The sequence below is a fragment of the Pezoporus flaviventris genome, unplaced genomic scaffold (assembly GCF_033815535.1).
Source record: "Pezoporus flaviventris isolate CSIRO_AGI_PZ_B2104156 unplaced genomic scaffold, CSIRO_AGI_Pfla_v1 ptg000148l, whole genome shotgun sequence".
Taxonomy (NCBI): Eukaryota; Metazoa; Chordata; class Aves; order Psittaciformes; family Psittacidae; genus Pezoporus; species Pezoporus flaviventris.
The window spans coordinates 704,802-727,081 of NW_026892696.1; the positions used below are offsets into that span (position 1 = coordinate 704,802).

At 45.6% G+C, this 22,280-nt stretch overlaps 1 protein-coding gene across 3 annotated transcripts in view; it reads right to left on the minus strand.

Annotated features, from left to right (window-relative positions):
* Positions 1–22,280, minus strand: part of CAPZB (capping actin protein of muscle Z-line subunit beta) — a 72,511-nt gene that overhangs the window by 37,543 nt on the left and 12,688 nt on the right. For all 3 annotated transcript variants that reach the window (XM_061479440.1, XM_061479437.1, XM_061479439.1), the window contains one exon: positions 6,251–6,340. In XM_061479440.1, coding sequence (XP_061335424.1) covers positions 6,251–6,340 — 90 coding nt within the window. The remainder of the gene's footprint in view (positions 1–6,250; positions 6,341–22,280) is intronic.

The following is a 22,280-nucleotide window of genomic DNA, read 5'->3' on the forward strand; positions in this document are numbered from 1 at the left end:
TTAGCAAAAGCAGTGCTCAGATCCATTTGTCTTTCGAATTCACATCTATAACATGCAGATATCTCAGCACACATGTGACTAGAGCAGGTTTTAATGTAACGTCACATCCAAAGAGGAAAGAGAGTATCTTCATTGCATGCAAACCTGATTTTCTTTCATAAGACAACTTTAATCATTACAGAAGCGGACAAAGCCACAGCTCACATCACCTGGGGACACCGCTCCACTGCAAAGAACCCATGCAAGTTACTGGGCACTCCTGCAAACTTCAGCTCAGATCCTTCCCCTCCGGGCCAGCATCTAATAAAATATTATTATACTTTTCCTGAGTCACTGCACAGCCTCCGAATTTCCTGCTCCTGCAGAACACAGCCACGGCCTAACGGATGTTGTGGAAACCCAAGAAGGAAGCCAGGCTTCACTCAGCTTGGACCTGAAACCACTTGGAAAGTCACTCCCACAGATCCGCACATTGCTCAACATTAATTTGATCCATCAGATGTCCAAGGGCCACACATTCTTCAAGCTTTGTTTATTAAATGGACTTTTGTGTTCAAGACCAGATGTAATTGATACTGGAGAAACAGCTCAGCTTTATTCAAGTATTTGCACTGAATCCCAGCACTGCAACAATCAGCAGAACCAAAATGAAAACTAAGCAGCTTCACTGGAAAAAGGCAAATGTTAATGGAATTGCAGATCCCAGTTTGTCTAGTTAGTGATGGCATGGCAGCAACATCACATTGATTACAGGATTTATCTGGTCAGCTCCAGGAGCTCCATTTGAAAAGCTCAGAAACCAGGATCCTTGGTATTCTTCCGGTGATCTGCTGGATAAAATAGGGCTTTTGCTGCATTCCCCATCCTGTAGCTTACTGGGAAACAAAAGCCAGCCATCTGGCAGCCCCAACTGAAGTGCCCCAGCCTTTGACTAGTGACCTGCAGGTGAAGGCTTCTGTATCTCGTTACCAGTCCCAAGTCCCAGGAGCCACCACAGCATATCAATATCTTGGGAAGTCTTGACTATTTGTATCAAGAGTCCAGCTGGTGCTGGATACATCCAGCTACAATGAAGGGATATGCATGTTCTCACCAGTGATGTTTCTATATCCCAGCTTCCCCCCCCCCCCCAGGTTTCTAATCAGGATTCAAGCTCACCAAGTGATCCCCACACACACTCCTTTAGAAAGATACTTAAATAGGTATTTTAGGGGTCCCTACCACCAGCAGTGCAGAGGCAGGAGCCTGGAAGGAAGGAAAGGCAGGGTTTAGGCTTAAAAAGAACAAGTGACTATGAAGCCAGAAGTGAAATTCCCTTTTACAACCTTCTACAAGTGGGGCTGCAGCTCTAAGCCAAGCATCACATTAACAATTTACATACATTCACTGTTATCTCCTATTACCATCAATATACCCAGAGGTAATCCCTTCTAGCTGGAAAACTCCTGCTTACAGCCCCTCACCAAGTGGAAAACTGGCTCTCAGCAACCATAAACCTATTCAGAGAGCCAGAGCCTCTTGTTTAGCCAACAATCTTTGTGTTCACATCCCAACAGGCTGCTGGTGGCACAGAATCTGTCAGCCAAGGCAGGAAGAACAGGTCACACACTCTGCTTTGAGACCACGAGGCTGGCAATGCACTTCTGCTTAAGTTTGCATTGAGTCTGATGGGGTTTTTAAGCACCACCCCCCCTCACTAGATGCTCAGCTGCCATCTGCACTCAATTATTTTATCTCTCCTCCAGACTGCAGAGGCTTTTGGACTCCAAACACAAAAAGCTCCAGTGACAATTTCATGTTCTTTATGGGCTGTGCACACCAAACAAGGCACTTTGCCTGCGTGGGGGGTGGTGGGGAGGATACATTCTCTAGCTTCATCTACCTTCAGCTACTAAAGGCATGCAGGCAGACTCGAGCCTTGCCTGAAGGCACATCAGCTCCATGAAGCAAGGTCCTGAACATTGTGTAAATATTGCAAAATCCTAAGTTTGTTTTTAAATTCACCATTCTGGGACGTTCAGAGAGTAACACATTCTACTAAAAATACTGCAGCATTCTCCTGCGATGAGGAGGCAAAGATGATCACCTCCCAGCTCTTTAATTGCAAACAGAGCTGTGAAACATAACCAGTGTCATTACTGGCTGCTGTATCTATACAAAACTCCAGCTTTAATTCCTCCATGGCAGCATAACTTGATCCTGTACTTCAAGAAAGCTTCCCCTTTGGGGAATAAGTTGAGCTTTACTTGAGTATCAGGCTTGGAAAAGACAGGAAGGTGATTGCGGCTGTGAGCAACCCCACTCTCCTGGTGAATCTGCTTGTCCAGGTTGTGAGACAGTTCCATAAGGACAATTCTCCATCCCTTTTATTGCCAGCAGATTTTGCTGACTCAGCTACGTTTTTCATTTAAGTTATATTACACACAGGCAAACACCCAAATCAAACACTCAGCAGGAAACTCCTACTTGCAAGGGGAACTTGCTTAACTTCTACCGAGCTTGAGAGCACAGCCATTGAGACAATCGTGTCCCAGCCCCCTTATCTGCTGCACATGGCCCATGAGCACAATAAATCCACCTTCCAGCTCCCACCTCTCCCTTGAAGCCATTTCAGTGAAGCTGCTTGCAGAAACACCCACCAAAGGCTTCTGAAGGCTGTGACTGAGCATCTGTCACTGCCCTGCCCTGTCATTCTGCTGCCAAGGTGTCCTAGGAATAGATCCCATCACTACCTGAAAGCTGATGCCTCCCTCCTTCAGGGTTTCTCTTGGAAAGGACACTAAGCCCTGGCTTAGTGATCTTAAGAGAAAAGAAGCAGGAAGACAACTCTCAGCCTGTTCTATCTTTCAGTATAAAGCATTCAGCCACTCCAAAGGGAGCTCTCCCAGCTTCCTTACTGCGGTGAGACTTCCATGAGTCAGAACAAGATCTCACTCTTAAGTGATACCAAGAAACATCTCCACCCAGAAAACACCCCTAATATTCTCCTTCAGCAAGTGATGAGAACAGATGTGATTCATAACTGACTTCTGAAGAGAAGCACAGTATCAACAGCAGCAGCTTCTGGACAATGTGAGGCACTAAGGAGGAGTATTTATGCTACACAGTTAAGAGTTGTATTAATGTGACAAGTGCTATCACCAGGCCTGTCCTCATCACAAATTCATTCAAGAGCAGGACAATCACCTTTAACACTTCTCTTATGCAAACTGCTTTACAATTCAGACTTGCCTCACAGGTACATGCTCCAAAGCTTCAGTTACCCCAGATTCCAAAGGAGCTACATGGAAAACCATTCTAATTTAAATTAGTTGTCATTAAAAAGGTATGTGCCTCCACTGAACTCTTTTTGTGGACATTTAGGACATTCTGACAGTCCCCAAGTAATCTATTTACAAATAATGGCCCAGTGAATTCCAATCAGTGTGTCCCATGCCAAGGCACATTACCAGCACCAGCACAGCTTCTTTCAGACTGGACCTCTGGAGTCCTGTGATTGACAAGGTCTCTAATGAACTCTAATTGCAGACTCTGCAACAACAGATGTGGTAAAAGGGCAAACCACAAACTGGTTTGCTAATGAATGAGAAGTGTATGTTCTGATAAGGGCCAGTGACCCAAAAATTCTCCTCTTCCACCCACCCTTTCACTTCATGTTTAAGTTTAGGCCCTTTTCCTTGGCAGCCCAACGCTTGGGGGCAGTAACATACAGCCTTGAACACATCCCATGGACCAAGATACTCAGTAGGAGTAGAGGATGGCTTTGACAAAGAGAGACCTCAAGGAGGGACCTTCATGCCGTTATCCTTCCCACAAGGAATTCCAAGCCTAGGAAGTAGACATCAGCTCTTCGCTATATTTGTATATTAAATGTTTTCCAAAACTAAGACAATTTTAAGTCATAGAGTGGTTTGTGTTGGAAAGGATGTTAAAGCTCATTCAGTTCCAGCCCCCTACCATGGGCAGGGACACCTTCCACTAGAGCAGCTTGCTCCAAACCCCATCCAACCTGGCCTTGAACACTGCCAGGGATGGGGCAGCCACAGCTTCTCTGGGTAACCTTCAACCTATGAAAGTCCATCTTCAACTTCCTTCCAATGGATCTTAAGCAAGCAGCAAAAACAGCAGCTACACTCTCAGTCATAGATCAATTCCTATGGAAAGACCATGGGGAGCTGAGCTGCAGCAGACCTCAAAGTAATAACCTAAGCTTCCCACACAAAAAGATGATGTAGGCCTCTGCTTCACATCTACTGCAGCATGGCAGTGTAATGAAGCAAGGAAACCAAGCACAAAGGGAAAAAAAACCTGGGTGCCATCTTTTATAACTGTGTGACATGGTTTAGTGGTGGCCTTGATGATCTTGAAGGTCTTTTCCAACCCAGTTGATTCTACGACGCTATCACAAATGTAATGAACCTACTTACACTTGCCATACATTTGGAGTCTGACCTTTCCTTTCAAGGAGGTTATTGTCTGGTAATGGTACAGGAAATAGAATGAGAACATCAGCTTTAAAGGTTTGGATGAAACTTGCCAAAAAAAAGGTCAAAAAAACTATTTGCTGGAGTCTGGTTTATGCTGTTTTTGGAACTCTTACAGGTGGCAGTGCATCCAGTCTAACTGGAGTGTAGACTTCAGGCTTGTGGAGGTCAGGCTGAGAGCAGCTGCAGAAGAGCTCTACAGATGTCTCAACAATAAAGAAATCACACTGGATTTAACAAATCAGTTCATTTTTCCCCCAGAGAAGGGACTGCAGTGGGTAGTGTGGGAATCACACAGACTCTCCTCCTAACAAGCATCCAACTGCTCTGGTTTATGTTACACTTGCAATAGGAAGAGAAGTCCAGGGAGCGCGTTGCTGATGGAAAGCATGTAGAGCACTAATGAGCATTATCCAAAAGCAATTCCAACCTTCAGAGGTAAGCAGCAATTTTCTGAGTCTTTAAAAAAAAACTTCATACCAATCACAGAGCCAAGCTCAGCACAGCTCCCCAGGCAACTTGTTCTGAATGGTCCTAGGAGCTGCTCAAACCCCAATACCTGTCCAGTCCTCCAAACATCATCCGAATCCCAACCATGTCACCCCAGATCACAGCCGTGGTTTCATTTCTGGGTCCTACCTTCACCAACAGCCACAAAAGTGATGCTTCAGGTTGCCAAGAGTTTTGGTGGCACAGATGTAGCCCATTACTAAATGGTTTCAAGAAGGAGAAATAATCCCTTACTGCAAGAAGCAATTTCTTTCCCCATGCACAGAGCTTTCTTACCCGTACCTTGGCTTATGGAAGTAAAAGCAGTATTGCAGTAGAGCTTGATAAATTTAAGTCAGTCACTACAGCAAAGACAAAAGGCTTAATTCAAAGGTCTAACAGCCCTGTTCCAGCCTCAATATCATCTGTCTGCAAAGACTTAGAAGCTTAGGTCAGAAATAAGGCATATATTTTGACTGGACAACAGCAACAAGTTTTCCAAGCCACCCATACAGTAGGTTCTCTATAGATTAAATCCATATTTCAGGAAGTTACTCCACAGGTAATTGTGCCACACAGTGTTTTAGGGAACAACTGACACTCAGTAGCCTGTTATAGCCCAACTGTGCATCACAGGACGTGAGGCAATCAGAATCCTGTGTGATGAGCATACACCTCCTTCCTACATTAGTTTTCTTCACTAGCACAGACGGAAAAGCAATGTTTCAGGTGCAAGCAGGAAACAGGGATTGGGCACAAGACGGCTGGCCACGGGATACACACAGGAGTGCAGAATACCTGAGAGAAAGCATAAATTATAAACAGATTTGGGTGTTCTGACATATTCTGTCTTGAAAATCTCTTTGAAGCAAGTGCCACAGCACATTCACTGCAGGAGTCCCGTGTCAAGCTACAACCAGGCAGGCAGGTCATCAGGAGACACCACACATGTACAGGGACATGCATCAACTTTGCATAAACTCCCCCAAATTACTTCTACTGAACAGCAGCCTCCAAACCAGTTATGACTTCATCAAGAAAGCTTTTACTACCCCTTCATCCCAAAGCATGTCCATGCAGACACAGTAGGATCTGCTGGCTTGCCCAAAGTAAACACATAGATTCCTGACATCGTTTGGGCAATTGCTGTATTCCTCAACATTGCCACTGGACAAGGAGAGAAACAGATCACCACACCTCTGAGATGCTTCAGAAGATGTTCTTACATACCAGATCCCCATCACATCCAGACTCAGGTTGGAGCATCCAATACTCACCAAGTCAATGAGGTCACTGAGATTCTTCTCTATCTGCTGTGGAGGCAGACGCCTCATCAAATCCAAGGCACAATCCAGCTGCTGGTCACTCTGCAGAAACAAGAACAGGGTTACCGATGGTATTCCATCACAATACGAGCAGGGAACACATCACATTGACACACATGTATGAGAGCTACAGTGCTTGCTGACTCCTCCAATACCAGAGATCCAGTTTCTAGTTCTAAGCAGCAGTATGTTTTGTATTAGTACAGATTTCAATAAAGCTCAGTACCATTTGAGCACAGACTACTGACTTGGTGTTGCAACAAGTGTTCCAGACTACGGATTCAAGCACACAGTTTTAACTAGTGTCATGCTGCCAGTTCAACACAGTGCTGTTGATGGAAAGGAGTCCAGTCCTTACCTCACCCAAAAACCGGTTCCAATGTTTGTGCAAATGTTTCATGCACTGTTTTTCTGTGCTATCAATAGGAATCTGGGTTAGGGAACTGAAAGTTCCTCCTCCCAAAGCAGTTTGAACATTTCCTCATCTCCATTGTGCCTTTCAGCCTGAGATAACTCGTATCCAAGACAAATTCTGCTCCAATACAGGGCGCGTTCTCCCTCCTTCAGCTTTATTGAAACACCAGAATGAAACACACATACAGTATGATCCATGATTTCCTTCTTGCTACAAAACACATCCCAAAAGCTGCCTGTATCTGAGAAATCAGAGACTTTAGAGTTATGTCAAGAAATCACAGCAACATATTCCAAAGGGCTTATTGCAGCTGGTCTCACATCCAATTCTGACACACAAAAGCCCCATTTACTTCAGAGGCAGAAAACACAGACAGTACCAGCGACACTTGATGAGCTGACCTATGTTCTTGACATAACTTTAGCTCTCCTTCTCACCAACAGATATAAACAGACACCTTCCTACAAGCCTAACAGCACCCAAAATCTGCTGGAGTTACTTTGATCAGGTCAGCAGCAGCTGAAGCACAGCCACTTTGTTTCCACTGCTTCTTGCCCTCCCCTTTCCCTTTGCATTTCTCACCACCCATGTACAACAAGCTGTACATGGGTGGTGTACAAGCAGCTGAGCTTTAATTTCTCCCTCCTGTGGTCTGCCAAGCTCCAGAAGTTTTAGTTTAATTAAGAAAGGCTTCAAACCCAAAGCAGTTACATTATCACATTAGTCAAGCAGGAGCCCCTAGGTCAGGGAGAAGCAGGAAGCAAAGTTTCCTGCAATTAAGCCCTACCCTTGCAACGAGGAAAGGAGGGAGCCCTCACTTTGGTAGACATCCATCAGGAAAGCTGCTCGTAGAGGGTACTACCCATTCCCTATCAGGAGATAAGTATTTTACAGCCAGCAAGTCACACAGACTGGCCTGGGGAGATTATATATTTACTTCTCATCCAGTTCATGTTATAGGACATATCTTCCATGTATCTGCAATAACCTCCTGAAGATCTGAGCTTTCAGCCCAAGAAACAGGATGCACTGACACCAGGAACAGTCATGACAGTCTCCTGCTGTCTCTGAAGGAAGATGCCTTCAAGCAACATACATAAATCCACCCTATACTCTTTATAACAAATCCTTGGCTAAAATGAGTCTGGAGAGAAGTTATTTACCTTGGAAAGCCACTCAAATTGATCACTGAACTATCACCATATTCATGCATAAAAGCAACAGCCAAGAGCTTCAAAACTTACTTATCTTCATTAGATGTTCAGGGGAAGGGAAAACTACTCACTTTTCCCTACTAATGTTTCAGTCCCTGGAGGAAGATACTATTTAGATGGCCTAAGCCTGTGCAGCTCCAGCAGCCATGCTCAGGCAGGGGACCTTCTTCCCCAGTATTGTCTTTACCTCCCGCTATCTCTCACATCAAGGAAGCGAAGCTGGCACATGGTCACGGGGTCATGTTCCTCACTTTTGGATCGTGGGAACGCTTATGGAAGTGCTGCATCCGCCTCTGACAGATGGAATTGTTTAATAGACAAAGAAACCCAGGGAAAGATTATGTTAAAACCCACCACTACAGCCACAACCCCAGAGGAAGCGTTTGACAGTGCGACAGTTCAGAAATGAACTCCACTGAATGAAAGAGTATCTACATTAAGTTATAGAATCCCAGCCTGGTTTGGGTTGGAAAGGACCTTAAAGCTCATCCAGCTCCAGCTCCTGCCACAGGCAGGCACACCACCTACTACAGCAGGATGCTCCAAGCCTCATTCAACCTGGCCTTGAACACTGCCAGGGATGGAGTAGCCACAGCTTCTCTCCATACGGGAGGTGCTCCAGCCCCTGAACATCCTCATGGCCTCCTCTGGACTTGTTCCAACAGCTCCATCTCCTTCTTATGTTGAGGACACCAGCACTGCACACAGTGCTGCACGTGGGGTCTCACAGGAGCAGAACAGAGGGGCAGGATCACCTCCTTCAACCTGCTGCTCACACATTTGCACTGGTTTATGGTTTAGTCAAAAGAACCTGGACTGAGTGGGTCTGTAACAATATGTTCACTAGTTGCTGTAAAAAGACACAAGCAAGACTGTTCAAGGCAGAGATTCTTGAAGGAGTTCAGCCATGGCTGTGTGCAATGGAAAAACAAAAACACGTAAGCACACACTAACAGTATTTTCTGTTATCACAGCAGTAAAAGCACAGCTGAGCAGCAGGATTCTCCAGTCTTCTTGCTGGGTATTTAAATAATTCAACAGCTTGTCAACAGATCTCTTAAAGCACCGAAATAAAGGCAGGTTCTGTTGTATTTCTGTCCCTAAATCTGTGGTTGCATGGTCACTTTTAATCGGGTATAAATCCCTGCTGGCACAGTCAAAAAGGCAACACAAAGCACATGGATTACAGAGCAAAGTGGTACCTCGTGGTATTGCACACATCTGGTGTGTCCCATTTCAGAACTGAATGGGCAATTCTACCAGTACACTGTAAGTGAAGCTTTAATATCCAGGTCTGTGGTCAAACACCTCCTTTGGCTCCAGACTCTGGCTGGAGGTACTTCAGGTACAAAGAGATCAGAGCCACATCCCAGGTGCCAAAACCAGCAACACATGGTTCCCTGATTTCACAGAAGAGGGAACACTCCCAGGGATGTAACACTACTGCTGTTTTGAAATGGCACATATTAGTGGCACAAGATGCTCTTCAGGAGCTCATGGTTGGGCTTGATCATCTTAAAGGTCTTTTCCAACCTAGTTGATTCTGTGATCCAGGATATATGTCACCTACCTCAGTACAAGCTGACCCAAGCTGCCTCTGTGAACTTCACCTGTTCTGGATTTCCACTTAATTCTCTTGTAACCTGCATACTGAAGCCATGGTTTCTTAGCACACCTCCAGACAAAAGATCCCTACAGAGCTCTTGCCTTTAGCCATGGAGAGGCTCTTACAAAGCTTTGCTCATTGAGAAGGTATTAGACAGGCTGTCTCCCAGTCTGGGCTGCTCCCAAAGCCAAGCTCTTTGAGGTTGCAGAGTGTAATGAGCTTAGTGTTTACTTGATAGGAGGCTGTCTTCCACCATTGCTCTGTTTCATCCAGCACTGAGCTCCTGCAGGGGAGCAGGGAGCTCAGACAAACTCTAAATGAAGTTTTATTACAGCTCAAGTGCCTGAATGATTTAGAGATCACAAAGACTGGAAATATTAGCTTAGATGAAAGCTCCTTCGTGAGTTTCCTCTAAAGATGTTTGGCAATCCGGGATCTAAACGTCTACTATAGCATTCCCATGGCACTAATACAGGGAAAAATGATAAGAATGTCTATAGGAGTAGCTATGTTTGCTTAACTTCCTTCACCTACATCTGCTCTTCTCTTCAGTCTCTGCTGTACTTAGCTTATTGCCACAAGAGAAACCCTCACAGAACAGCCACAGGTCTCTGGGCACCTTGAAACTCGTGTAGAGGCTCAAAGACAAACAGGTAGTGCTGAAAAGCAATCAGCTCTGTAAGTGTGTAGCTGCACAGAGGCACAGCTGGACACTGTAAGGAATGCTGCTTAAAGGCTGAGTATGGACACACATCCTTCAATGCAGAAAACACCAATTAAGAAGCCAGGAAGTTCCTACAGGTATGCAAATTGTCGGGAATTAAACCAGGCAAAACACTGAACTTCCTTTTAACTCCCAGTCGTCATCTCCACTAAACCACACAACTCCTTTGGATCGTGGAACAGGAATAGCTGCTGTTCCTTAGGGGTCCCCTGGCCAGGATACTGTGTGCTGATAACATCAAGCAACAGGAGCTAACCTAAGATAACCCAAACCTGCAAGTAAACTACTTGCCATGCAGATGCCACAGCTCATGGCACCCAAACATGCTCTGCCAGAGCAAGGGATACCATACCCCATTTGCATGTTAGCTTGCACAGAACTGGCACCTGATAAACAAGGTTATTCCAATCCAAGATACATCCCCAGCTCCTCTCAAACATCCCCAGAACTGGCAAGACCAGTGAACCTAAACTGCCTTTCCTCTTCTCCACCTGATGAGTCCGCAAGCACTCTGCACTTTTATCCTCACCTATTTCACTGCACACACTTAGGAAAATCCACACACAGGAAAATCCACTCACAAGTTTTGACAACTCTCAGTTGCTGCTTCCAAGACTTAACCTATACTCCAGGTTTTAGGAGGGTTGACACAAACCTGTGACTCTACCCATTTCAAAGGCTAAGCCAGTGTGCTTGAAAGGAAGTAAAAGACTTCACTTAAAGCCCCCCAGCTTTACAGCTGGCAGGATTTGCTTCTAGTTATCACAAAGTCATAGAATCCCAGACTGGTCTGGGTTGGAAAGGACCTTAAAGCTCTTCCAGTTCCAGCTCCCTGCCATGGGCAGGGACCCCTTCCACTAGAGCAGCTTGCTCCAAGCCCCTGTGTCCAACCTGGCCTTGAACACTGCCAGGGATGGGGCAGCCACAGCTTCTCTGGGCACCCTGTGCCAGCGCCTCAGCACCCTCACAGGGAAGAGCTTCTGCCTTATCTCCAACCTGAACTTCCCCTGTTTCAGTTTGAACCCATCACCCCCTGTCCTATCGCTACAGTCCCTGATGAAGAGCCCCTCTCCAGCATCCCTGTAGCCCTTCAGACACGAAGCTGCCCTGAGGTCTTGCAGCACACAGCACACAGTGCTGCAAGTGGGGTGTCACAAGAGCAGAATAGGGGAGCAGAATCCCCTCCCTGAGCTGCTGCCCACGCTCTGGGGGTGCAGCCCTGCACAAGGGTTGGGTCTGGGCTCAAGCAAACACTGAAGCTGGGTCATGGGGAGCTTCTCCTTGACCAACACCCCCAGTCCTTCTCCTCAGGGCTGCTCTGAATCACTTCCCCAACCTGTAGCTGTGCCTGGGATCCCTGCAGGTTTAATTCCCTGGTTGGCACAGCTCTGTTCTAATAGCTCCTGCTCATTTGACTGTGTCACTGCTGAGCATAAACAGTCAGGTGGTTTCTTCAAGAAGAAAGCCAGGCAGCTTTCACTTCTGCACTGTGTTTCTGTATTAACACTACCCTGAGCTCACGCCTGACCCAAGAGAAACTTGCTGAGGTAGCTCAGTGATCCTGCAGTGGCAGCATCTCCCTAGTTTAGCTCTTTCTCGGAAATAAGCCACCTGGGCCACCAAATCTTTCCTGGCAGAAAGGAGCAAACCTTTTGTTTAAAGTGTTAAAGAAAATACAACACTTCTCCTGAAGGCCCATTCTGGGCCCTGTGATGACAGTGGTCAGGACCCTGCAGCTAGGTTATAACAACTAAAACAGAGGTCTTCAAGCTGCTTCACACACAAGGGTTGCTCAAGACTGGCATCTGAAAAGTGATCCAGATTTGAAGTACAAGCTGGCGTCTCAATTTGCAAAGACCAGAAGTCACAGAACCATAGAACGGTTTGTGTTGGAAGGGACCTTAAAGCTCATTCAGTTCCAACCCCTGCCACGGGCAGGGACCCCTTCCACTGGAGCAGCTTGCTCCAAGCCCCTGGGTCCAACCTGGCCTTGAACACTGCCAGGGATGGGGCAGCCACAGCTTCTCTGGGCACCCTGTGCCAGCGCCTCAGCACCCTCCCAGGGAAGAGCTTCTGCCTAAGAGCTCATCTCAGTCTCCCCTCGGGCAGGTTAAAGCCATTCCCCTTGGCCTGTCCCTACATCCCTTGTCCCAAGCCCCTCTCCAGCTTTCCTGCAGCCCCTTCAGGCACTGGAGCTGCTCTCAGGTCTCCCCTTCAGGAGCCTTCTCTTCTCCAGGCTGCCCCAGCCCAGCTCTCTCAGCCTGGCTCCAGAGCAGAGCTGCTCCAGCCCTCACAGCATCTCCGTGGAAATATCAGATAAAAACCTGAAGGGACACCAAAAACCAGACCATTTGCTCAACTGATGCAATCTGAAGCAATCCCACATCAGATTACTTTGGTCACGGATCAGTTTACAGCCAAAATCTCTTCCTAAATTAATCCATAGCCAGAAGTACACAACCAGCAAATGACTTTTTTCTCCCCTTCCTTTTATGTTGCAGACATACCCCAGATTGTAAATCATATTATTTCCTGTCAGTTCTCCCACCAGGAATGTCTGACTAATGGTTCAGCTTTATGGTACTAACACGCTAATTTCTTTTAATTGAAACAGATCCCCAGCTTCCCCTCCTGCTTGTCATTTTAATCCTTGCCAACTTCCAGAGCCCAAAAGGCAGAAGACTTCCTTTACAAATTACACAATAGGATAGTATTACTACAAGAAGCTTTCGCAAAGGGTTGAATTATTGTAACCCCCATGTAATAAGAAGTGCAGTACTGTGTTAAGTCACAGGATTCCCTTCTCGGCTGTCAGCATTCACTTTTGAGGCTATTGAATGGGAAGGGGAATAACTGTGTGCTCCACAAATCCCAGACAAGCTCTGCCCTCCTGACGTTCCCATCAGCTGCACATACTCCTTGCAATCTGGTTTTCTACATTATTTTTCCCTTGATTATTAATCCTCCTCTGGCAGGTCCCATCTAAAGCCATTTGTAATGGGCTTATAAATCACAGCCCCGACAGCAAGGTGGACTAGTGAGAAAAACAGCAAGAGCATATTTAAGAAGCAATCAGATACAATAAAACCTGAAGCTGCACTACGTTGTGCAGAGTAAAGAAAGAACAGGTCAAAGAGTATTGAAAGAACATGACACTGATGGAGACTGTGTTCTCCTTCTCTTGAGATACTTCTGGCTTTGTCTCCTCCGGTTAGGATGTGATCCAGTGGCTTTTGACCATGGGGCATGGTTAGTAACGTGTTTAGCTCCATTTGCTGTGGTCACAACCAAGCAGACAGAGCAATGGTTGAGAGTGCTCGTTCCAGGAATTGCAAGTGAGAAAGATTAAAGATTAAAACAAAAGCAAGAAGTGATGGATTGGTTGATTTTAGCAGAATTTGCTGCACTCTGACTCCCACAGCTCCCCTGTAACCGGCATTTATTTACAGAGCACTTTTATGTCAGCAAACCCCTCTCAGAGATGTTCTCCTGCAGAACACTATTGCTTTCATTCTCCTCTAATGTGTAAAACAATAGAACATGCTATGGAGAAGCAGAACTAACCCCAACTAATAACTGAAACCACCGTCACAGCTTGTGAGAGCTCAAGTGGAGGTGCTGTAGACACTGAGGAACGCACTGGTCCACGCTTGTCAAACGAGAGGTCTGCTCCAAACCTCAGAATCATTGGCCAGCTTTTACCCTACACTGGTCCAGAAACTGAGTACACACTAACTTCAGCAGGACAAGTGCTCAAAAGGGATCTCTTCTTCAAAGAGGTTCTACAGGAAAGAGTAACTTGTACATCTGCTCTGAAGACTCACACAGGGTCTAGTTTAGGGGAACTAAAATACTCTATGGGAAGCAATGAGGCAGGTTAAGTTTCACTGCCATCAGCATGCTGATGACATTGGATACTTCTCACCACGTCAGGCTCACAGCACAACTATGGCAAGTCCTAGACAGAGTGGAAACAGTCTTCTAGGAGCAAGCACCAAAGAGATCTCCTCCTCCATTCAAGTTCAATGAGCCCCTCAAGGTTTGAAATCAGCATTTTGCCAAATACCTGTTTGTTGCTTTACCTTTAGAGAGCTGCTTTCAAGCATCCTTTCAATCATACGCAGTATCTGACTTTGCATCATCATTCTCACCTCCAAATCTGCTCAGCACTGTTCACAGGACAGTACCCAACATCCTGGTTGTCTAGAAACAATTGTCAAGTGAATTATAATACACTGAAGGCATTTCCAGTCATTAAACCAGAGGTGCTTGCTTGGTAGTAAGAAGCTCTATCTCATGGGACAGCTATTTGTTAAAATGATTTATACCTGTTGAGAAGAAAATAAAAACCCCTCATCATCTGGAGCTGACCACTGACTGCAAGTCACAATTAGCTTTAGAGGTAACAATTCATCTTCTCCTAAAGGATGCTCTGCACTCATAGCTGGCCTTCCACTAGATGCTTTTCAGTTCCCATTAGCACATCTAAAGATGTACAGTACACAGTGAAGAAAATGAACATTTGTTGGCACCTCCTTCCCACCAAGGATGTATTTCAAGACGGCAAATAACTGCATCTACTTGCAAAACTAATTTAACATCTATTGCTTTAGTTTATGTGAAGTCCAATGCAAATCCCAATCACCTCTGCAGTGAAAAGAACCACCGCATATGAGGAGAAGAGCAGGATGGAGCAGGAACAAGGATTTCAACCTGGAGAAGAGAAGGCTCCTTAAGGGGAAACCTTAGAGCAGCTCCAGTGCCTAAAGGGGCTGCAGGATACCTGGAGAGCGGCTTTGGACAAGGGCCTGTAGGGACAGGCCAAGGGGAATGGCTTTAACCTGCCAGAGGAGAGATTGAGATGGGCTCTGAGGCAGAAGCTCTTCCCTGTGAGGGTGCTGAGGCGCTGGCACAGGGTGCCCAGAGAAGCTGTGGCTGCCCCATCCCTGGCAGTGTTCAAGGCCAGGTTGGACACAGGGGCTTGGAGCAAGCTGCTCTAGTGGAAGGTGTCCCTGCCTGTGGCAGGGGTTGGAGCTGGAGGAGCTTTAAGGTCCCTTCCAACACAAACCAGGCTGCAGTTCTGTGATTCCACGATTTCTGGGAATGGGCTCTCCACCTTTTGTCAGGCTCACTAACGAGTTCTGCATCAGCGTTTGTCTTCTGGGTAACAGAAACAATGTTTTATTTATTAAACTTGTCATTGAACATGACAATGCAATTTAGTGACTTTCATCCAGTGCCAAGAATTCCTGCGAAGCATAAAGTTTGCAAAAAGTCATTTCCTAATAAACCACGGCATTGAGTGAATGTCAGTCTTCGAGCTCCACACCAAAGGGTAACACAGGAAGAGGAGCGAAACAGCTACACAGAAAAGTTGCACAGACTGAAAGTTAGAGATGCTTTTTTACAATAACTGGGATTAGAGACACTGAAGTCGACTGCAGAGCTGAGCCTCTTTGCCAGTTAACAGCAAGATGTTTAATTAGGCTCATGTTGCTGCACAACAGTGGGTTCCCCCATTTTATGCCTAGAGTTAACACAAAGTATCATTTTCTTTGTTAGATATAACTACAGAGAGAAAATCTCTGCTAAACAAATAAAACCAAACCTGTTACAACAATGAGATATGAGAACTTGTCCTGACTTTGCAAACACTTCATGAGGAAGTCCACAAAATCTGCTTGATAGCTTTGGTACCAGAGGAGATGCTGGCTTGAACATAAGCATACATGTACTCTAACAAGACAGACATCAAGAGACAGACAGCTTTACTGACAGGGTGACCATTCGGTATCACTTAGAATCATAGAATAATTTGGGTTGAAGGGACCTTCAAAGCTCACCCAGTCCCAAATCCCTGCAATAAGCAGGGGCATCTTCATCTAGATCAGGTTGCCCAGAACCACATCCAGCCTGGCCTGGAACGTCTCCAGGGATGGGGCATCCAGCACCTCTCTGGGCAACCTTCACCACTCTCAGTGTAAAGGATTTCTTCCTCACATGCAGCCTAAATCTCCCTCTTTCAGGTTAAACCCATCAACCCTTTGTCCTGTTGACCTTCTGATGTCTCTTGGTATTTCCCCGTCTCAGTTCCACACTTCAATACTTGGGTATATATTAAGGCATTGTGGACACAAATAAGTCCTGCTTTCTAAAAATCATAAAGCTATGTCCTAAGCACCCTCCTTCCCCACTCACACCAACTCACACCACACAGATCAGTGTCCAGGACACAAGAAGTCCTTCACAGGATCTTCTTCCGGATCTCGACAGCCCTCTTGTAACAACTCCCATGCAACTCACCTCTGCAAGCTCCTTTTGGGCAGCTCTGAGTTCACCCTGCAGATGGATCCCAAATTATTGACGTATACTCTCATCCCCATCCACCCACTCCATTGCTTCATTCTTTCTCTGTAAACCTACTACTAATTGCCTACCTGGGTTCATTCAGCCTTTGAAATGAGCTCATACAGTGGGTCTGGGTTGGTTCTCAAGTCTGATGACCTGGTTTTCAGCCTCATTGTCATCTTGCCTTCATTCAGACATTAATGCCCAACTAAGACTCTTTATTTTTACAGGGACCAATTATGGGTTTTTTAATTGAAACCATAATTACTCTAAATACAACAGCTCTTGAGATTCAACACTGCCCTTTGTCAGATGAACATCTGCAATGTATTTTCTGTGCTGCTGTCGTTTAATCCTCTTAATGCTCGATGGTCTTTCCAAAATGCTTTTATTCCGTGTGCTGCCTGTTTCACATTTGGATCAGCCTGGTCACAAGTGGCAGAAGAGGAACGGCTCAACAGAAATGAGACTTTCCTCTTTCACTTGTAGCAACAGCCAAGTTTGACAGGTTGGTCCTGGCCTGACAGATCCAGGTTCTCCTTCCAGTCAACTGCAACCCACGTTATTTTATGTGAGAAGTGACTTCCATCAGAAACATCTGAGAAAATGCTCATTATTACGTGCATTGTTAGGCACAGCAGGGAGGCCTATACTCTATTACCAAGGTGACAACAAACACTGACATGCTTCTGACAGCTGAACTACCACCACCATTCAACAGGTTCAGTGTAATGCTTTACACAGCCTGGCGATAGAGCCCCTGGTAAGCTGTTGCCAAGCTGCCCAGTTTAACACAGCAACTCAGCACTTCCCAGTGTCCTCAAATGGATTAGCCAGGGTTGTAAATTCACAGGATAACTCTGGCAAGGAACGGGATGCCTGGCAAGGCAGAGAGGACAGAGGGGAGGTTATCTAATTAGCCCTCATCCCTGAGCCTTCTCCAATTGCCTAGAAGGGCAGGAAAGTAGGTTAATATGCCTTGTGCTTGTGTCTAGCAAGACTTGCCTTGCTGACCACACCACAGAGCCTGCAGGACACTTCAGCTTCATCCACAGGGATTCATGCTAAAGATCTCAAGTTTTAAACCAGGAAGCTAATGACTTTGCATACAGATAGAGCATAGGAATACCCCACTCCCACCAAGACATTCATGCTCCCTGGAATCCCTTTCCTTGCCTTAATTCTCAGACTTGCCTGCTCTTTCAGTCGTTTTATGGCTTTCCTCCAAGCTTCTGAAAACGTCTGACCTAGCATCAAGTCAAACCTGCAGACAGTATGCAATCTAACAACACACGTAAGTTCTGCAAAACTTCATACATTTAAGTTGTAGAGGCAGTTTATGCAGGACAGCGCTTCATGTAATACCCAAATCCAGTTTCAATCCATGCCAGATTCCTAATTCAATTTAACACTAAGTTGATACTTACTCCATTTGGGCAGTTTTCACCTTACCAAGCTCTGAAATAGCTCTGCCTCTACCAAGCGTAAACTCATAGAATAGTTTGGGTTGAAGGGACCTTCAAAGCTCATCCAGTTCTAATCCCCTGCAACGAGCAGGGACATCATCTAGGTCAGGTTGTCCAGAACCACATCCAGCCTGGCCTGGAATGTCTCCAGGGATGGGGCATCCAGCACCTCTCTGGGCAACCTGTGCCAGTGCTTCACCACCCTCAGTGTAAAGGATTTCTTCCTCACATCCAGCCTGAATCTCCCTCTTTCACTTTAAACCCATCAACCCTCATCCTGTCACAACAGTCCCTGCTAAAAGTCTCTTCCTATCTTTCTTATAGGCCACTTTAAAGAACTGACTGGCAACACGAAAGCTGTATTTGACCATCCAGTAGAGCACTGTCAACACCGAGCCAAGATCACACCTCTTCTTACTGTTACATCCAAAAGTCTCTGGGCTGACCCCTAAATTTGCCCAGCGACAGGACTCACTGGGTAAATGCAGCAAGTGCGTGCTGTGGTCAGCACAATGCAGCTGGTGTTTTACCTCATTCCTCCACTTCATGGCTCTCTCCTCTGATGAATTAACTCACCAAAGACCCATCTCTTGTTTCCTGAGCCCATCTCAAGTTGCAAGCAGAGGCACCTCTGCAAGCAGGAAGCTTTATTTAAATCCTGATATTTACCAAAGCAAAAATAACTGGTAATAGGCCAGCACTTCCCAACTCAGCACACTGCCTAATGGGAAAGATAGAGAGTATCACCTGAAGAAATGCAAACCAAATTCCCTGAGAGAATAAAGAGTATTTTATTTATGGTGGCTTCAGGCAACCACTGAGTTTATGTCTTCAATGCAGCCTCAACCCTTTTTCCTTCTGCAGAAAATCCTCTTACTTAAGTGCTGGTTTCAGTCTTGTTTTAGCTGATGCTGCTAAAATTGTTAGATCCTGGGTTCTGCTTTCACCCAGGCTGGGAACCTCCCACTTTGCAACAAGGACGTGATTGAAATTCCAAGTCGATGCATCAGGAAAGAACTCGGCTCCACTTTCTGTAACAGAAAGCCATGGAGGACATCCTCTCTGTACTAGCGAAAGAGCAGCAGCAAGGACAGGCTCTGCAAACACTTGGAGTGATGGCTTTAAAGTCAAGACTCCTAAACCAGCCCTGCACTGAGAAGCAACACAGGCTGTGCTGATGAAATAGAAACTAGAAGGTTTCATTTGCATATAGTGGAATAAAGTGTCATTTATGAGAAGAGCAGCCAGATAAGTCAAGCTGTAATTCTTTAGCCCAACTTGGAAGCTGTGGCACAAAGCAGGAGCTCAAAGCAAGCTGCCCTTTTTCCTTCTAATCCCCAGAAGAGGAAGGGAGGGCAAAAGAACAGCACCAGATAATACAGGGAAATTAATCTTACTAGTTGATGCCAAGGCTCAGGCCACACTCTAGGAAACCCAGCACAACGTATTATTTAATGCAACTACAGTAACTCCAAACAGAGTCTGTTTTGGGCACAAGTAAGAAACAGATCCTGGTTTCAATTCCTCACTCACAACATCATTGTACTTAAAAACCCAGACAGGATTGTGACTGCATTTGGCTTTGCCCAGACACCACCTGCTCTGGAAAATTACTACATTTTAATTGGGAACCAAGCAAAGCACCTTCCTCAAGTACACACTGCCTTTTCTTCCCAGAATAAATCCTCTCAGCTCAACCAGCACTCACCCTTGTGCCCTGTGAAGGACCTTTCAGAAGGAAATGTCTCATCTACCACACAGGCAAGAGCTCAAACTTATAGAACCATAGAATGGTTTGGGTTGGAAAGGACATTAAGATCATCCAGTTCCAAGCCGCCTGCCATGGGCAGGGACACCTTCCACTAGACCACGTCACCCAAGACAGCCCACTTGGATGCACCTGCTTTAGGACGTACAACCATGGAAGTGAATTTTGGCCACTCCATCAAGTCCAGGTGGCAGGAATCCTGTAGTATCCAACTCAAGTAAGCCACAACAGCTTAATGTTGCCCAACTGCACTGCCAGTCTCTGTTACAGTTCTTAGCCAGGTATCCACTCATTGCATGTGGTCAATCCCCACGTTAACATGAACATCTCATTTATGACTATCAAGTACTTAAGAAGGCATTACACAAAAGATGAAGAAAACAATCACTTTATATTTCAGCTTAAAGCAGCCAAACTTCCACCACAGAGGCCTGAATTCTTGATCTTTACATTCAAGGTAGAGAAGCTTTTTAGTTAACACAACCTATCAGCAAACACACCTTGTGCTAAAGCCCAGCTCCAGACAGCAGGAAGCTTGGGAAGCTTGTTGTTCAGATGTAGTAACTGCTCCATCACACCACACACGTTTCATGCAGACAAAAAATTCAAATTTGAGGTCCCTTGATTTTAAATGAGTTTGGGGTTTTTTTTACCCTTTTTTCCATAATACACAAAGGATCAGGAAGAACTGAAGCACACACGTGCTTTGGACCTCGTGCATTAAGGAGAAAGCAAAGATTTCACAGAATCCTAGCCTGGTTTGGGTTGGAAGGGACCTTAAAACTCATCCAGCTCCAACCCCTGCCACAGGGACACCTTCCACTAGAGCAGCTTGCTCCAAGCCCCTGTGTCCAACCTGGCCTTGAACACTGCCAGGGATGGGGCAGCCACAGCTTCTCTGGGCACCCTGGGCCACCCTCACAGGGAAGAGCTTCTGCCTAAGAGCTCAACTCAGTCTCCCTTCTGGCAGGTTAAAGCCATTCCCCTTGGCCTGACCCTACAGGCCCTTGTCCAAGGCCCCTTTCCTTTTGCTGGAGCTTTCTGAACTCTTAAGGACTCTCGGCAGAAAGAGTGGGAAAGTGGGAAATTAGAATGCACAGTGGCGGAATAAAAATATGAATAAAACCAGATGATTAATGTAATTCTCAGTATCTTCTACTTGTGTAATCATGTCCTTTTCTTAAAGTAAGTCCTTAAACATCACACTGGATTAAAGTGGGGTAAGAAAACAGGGCTTAGCATGGAGCTAAACTCCAGCTCATGCTGCCTAGTACAGGTACCTTCCAGAACTTCACACAACTCAATACTTCTCTCTTCAACACACAGTGAAAGATGTTCAGTTTTATTTCAACTTGAAGTGGCACTACTATAACATGCACCAGCTCAAGGGGGACAAAACACTTCTCTACAAGTTTACTTAGCAGTGTAAGGAGCCATTTGGACTTGACCAAACATCCCTCCAAATGGCAGGCAAGAGAACAAGCATCAGCATTCCCCAACCAAGTCTTCAGAAGTACCCATGAACCCAAAGTCAAACCAGAGGAGTATTCAGTGCTGCAGGACCATGCACAACCCCTAAGTGTCTTTCACTTACAGAAGCCAACAGAGGGCAAGCAGAGCTGACAGCCATACAAGTAGAAACTGAATAGGGCAGTAACATGTCTTCCCCTAAAGAGAGTAATTCCTCTACTCAACTACAGTAACAAGGATTAAACATAGTCATTCAAGAGACTTGAACTGAACTTTCATTTTGCTTTACTCCCAAATGTCAATTAGGAAGATATCAGCCTATACATTTACCATATGAGGAAATCCTGCTTGAACAACTCCAGCTTGCAAATGTTTTCCCTTCACTAATAAACCACAAGATTAAGCATCACTCCAATGGCAGTATTCCCTATCCCAGTGATATCCTCTAACTTGATTACTTTGGGAATTTGCCTTTTAAGATAACATTCAGTTAAGCTCATGTACATGCCTTGCCTAATAAAACATGGACTCTACAAAACAGCTTAAGTCAGTATTTCTCAGAAGGCACGAGGTGCAAAGGCCTCACTGTGGGCACTGAAACCCTCCCCTGAGCTCCCTCTATACAGCTGGGTTTCCAAAGCCATGCAATCAGTTTGTGAGAGAGCAGCAGAAACAGCTCTATCTTTAGTTGTCCAGTTTGCCAAATCATTTAATACAGTTTTGGTAGTAGATGCACAAACCCAAGTGATCTATCAAGCAGCAACATGCTTGCCCAAGACAAACAGCCCCTACCCTGAACATACTAGCTACTCCAAACAGCATGTGAGGTTGATATACTGAGTATCAGTGGCAGAGCACACATCCTTGGCTGGGCTTCAGTGCTCTAACTGGATGATGTGCAGCCAGCACTACACCAGACATCTGAATTTATGGAAGATTAAATGATAAATCTTTGCTAAAATTATCCACCT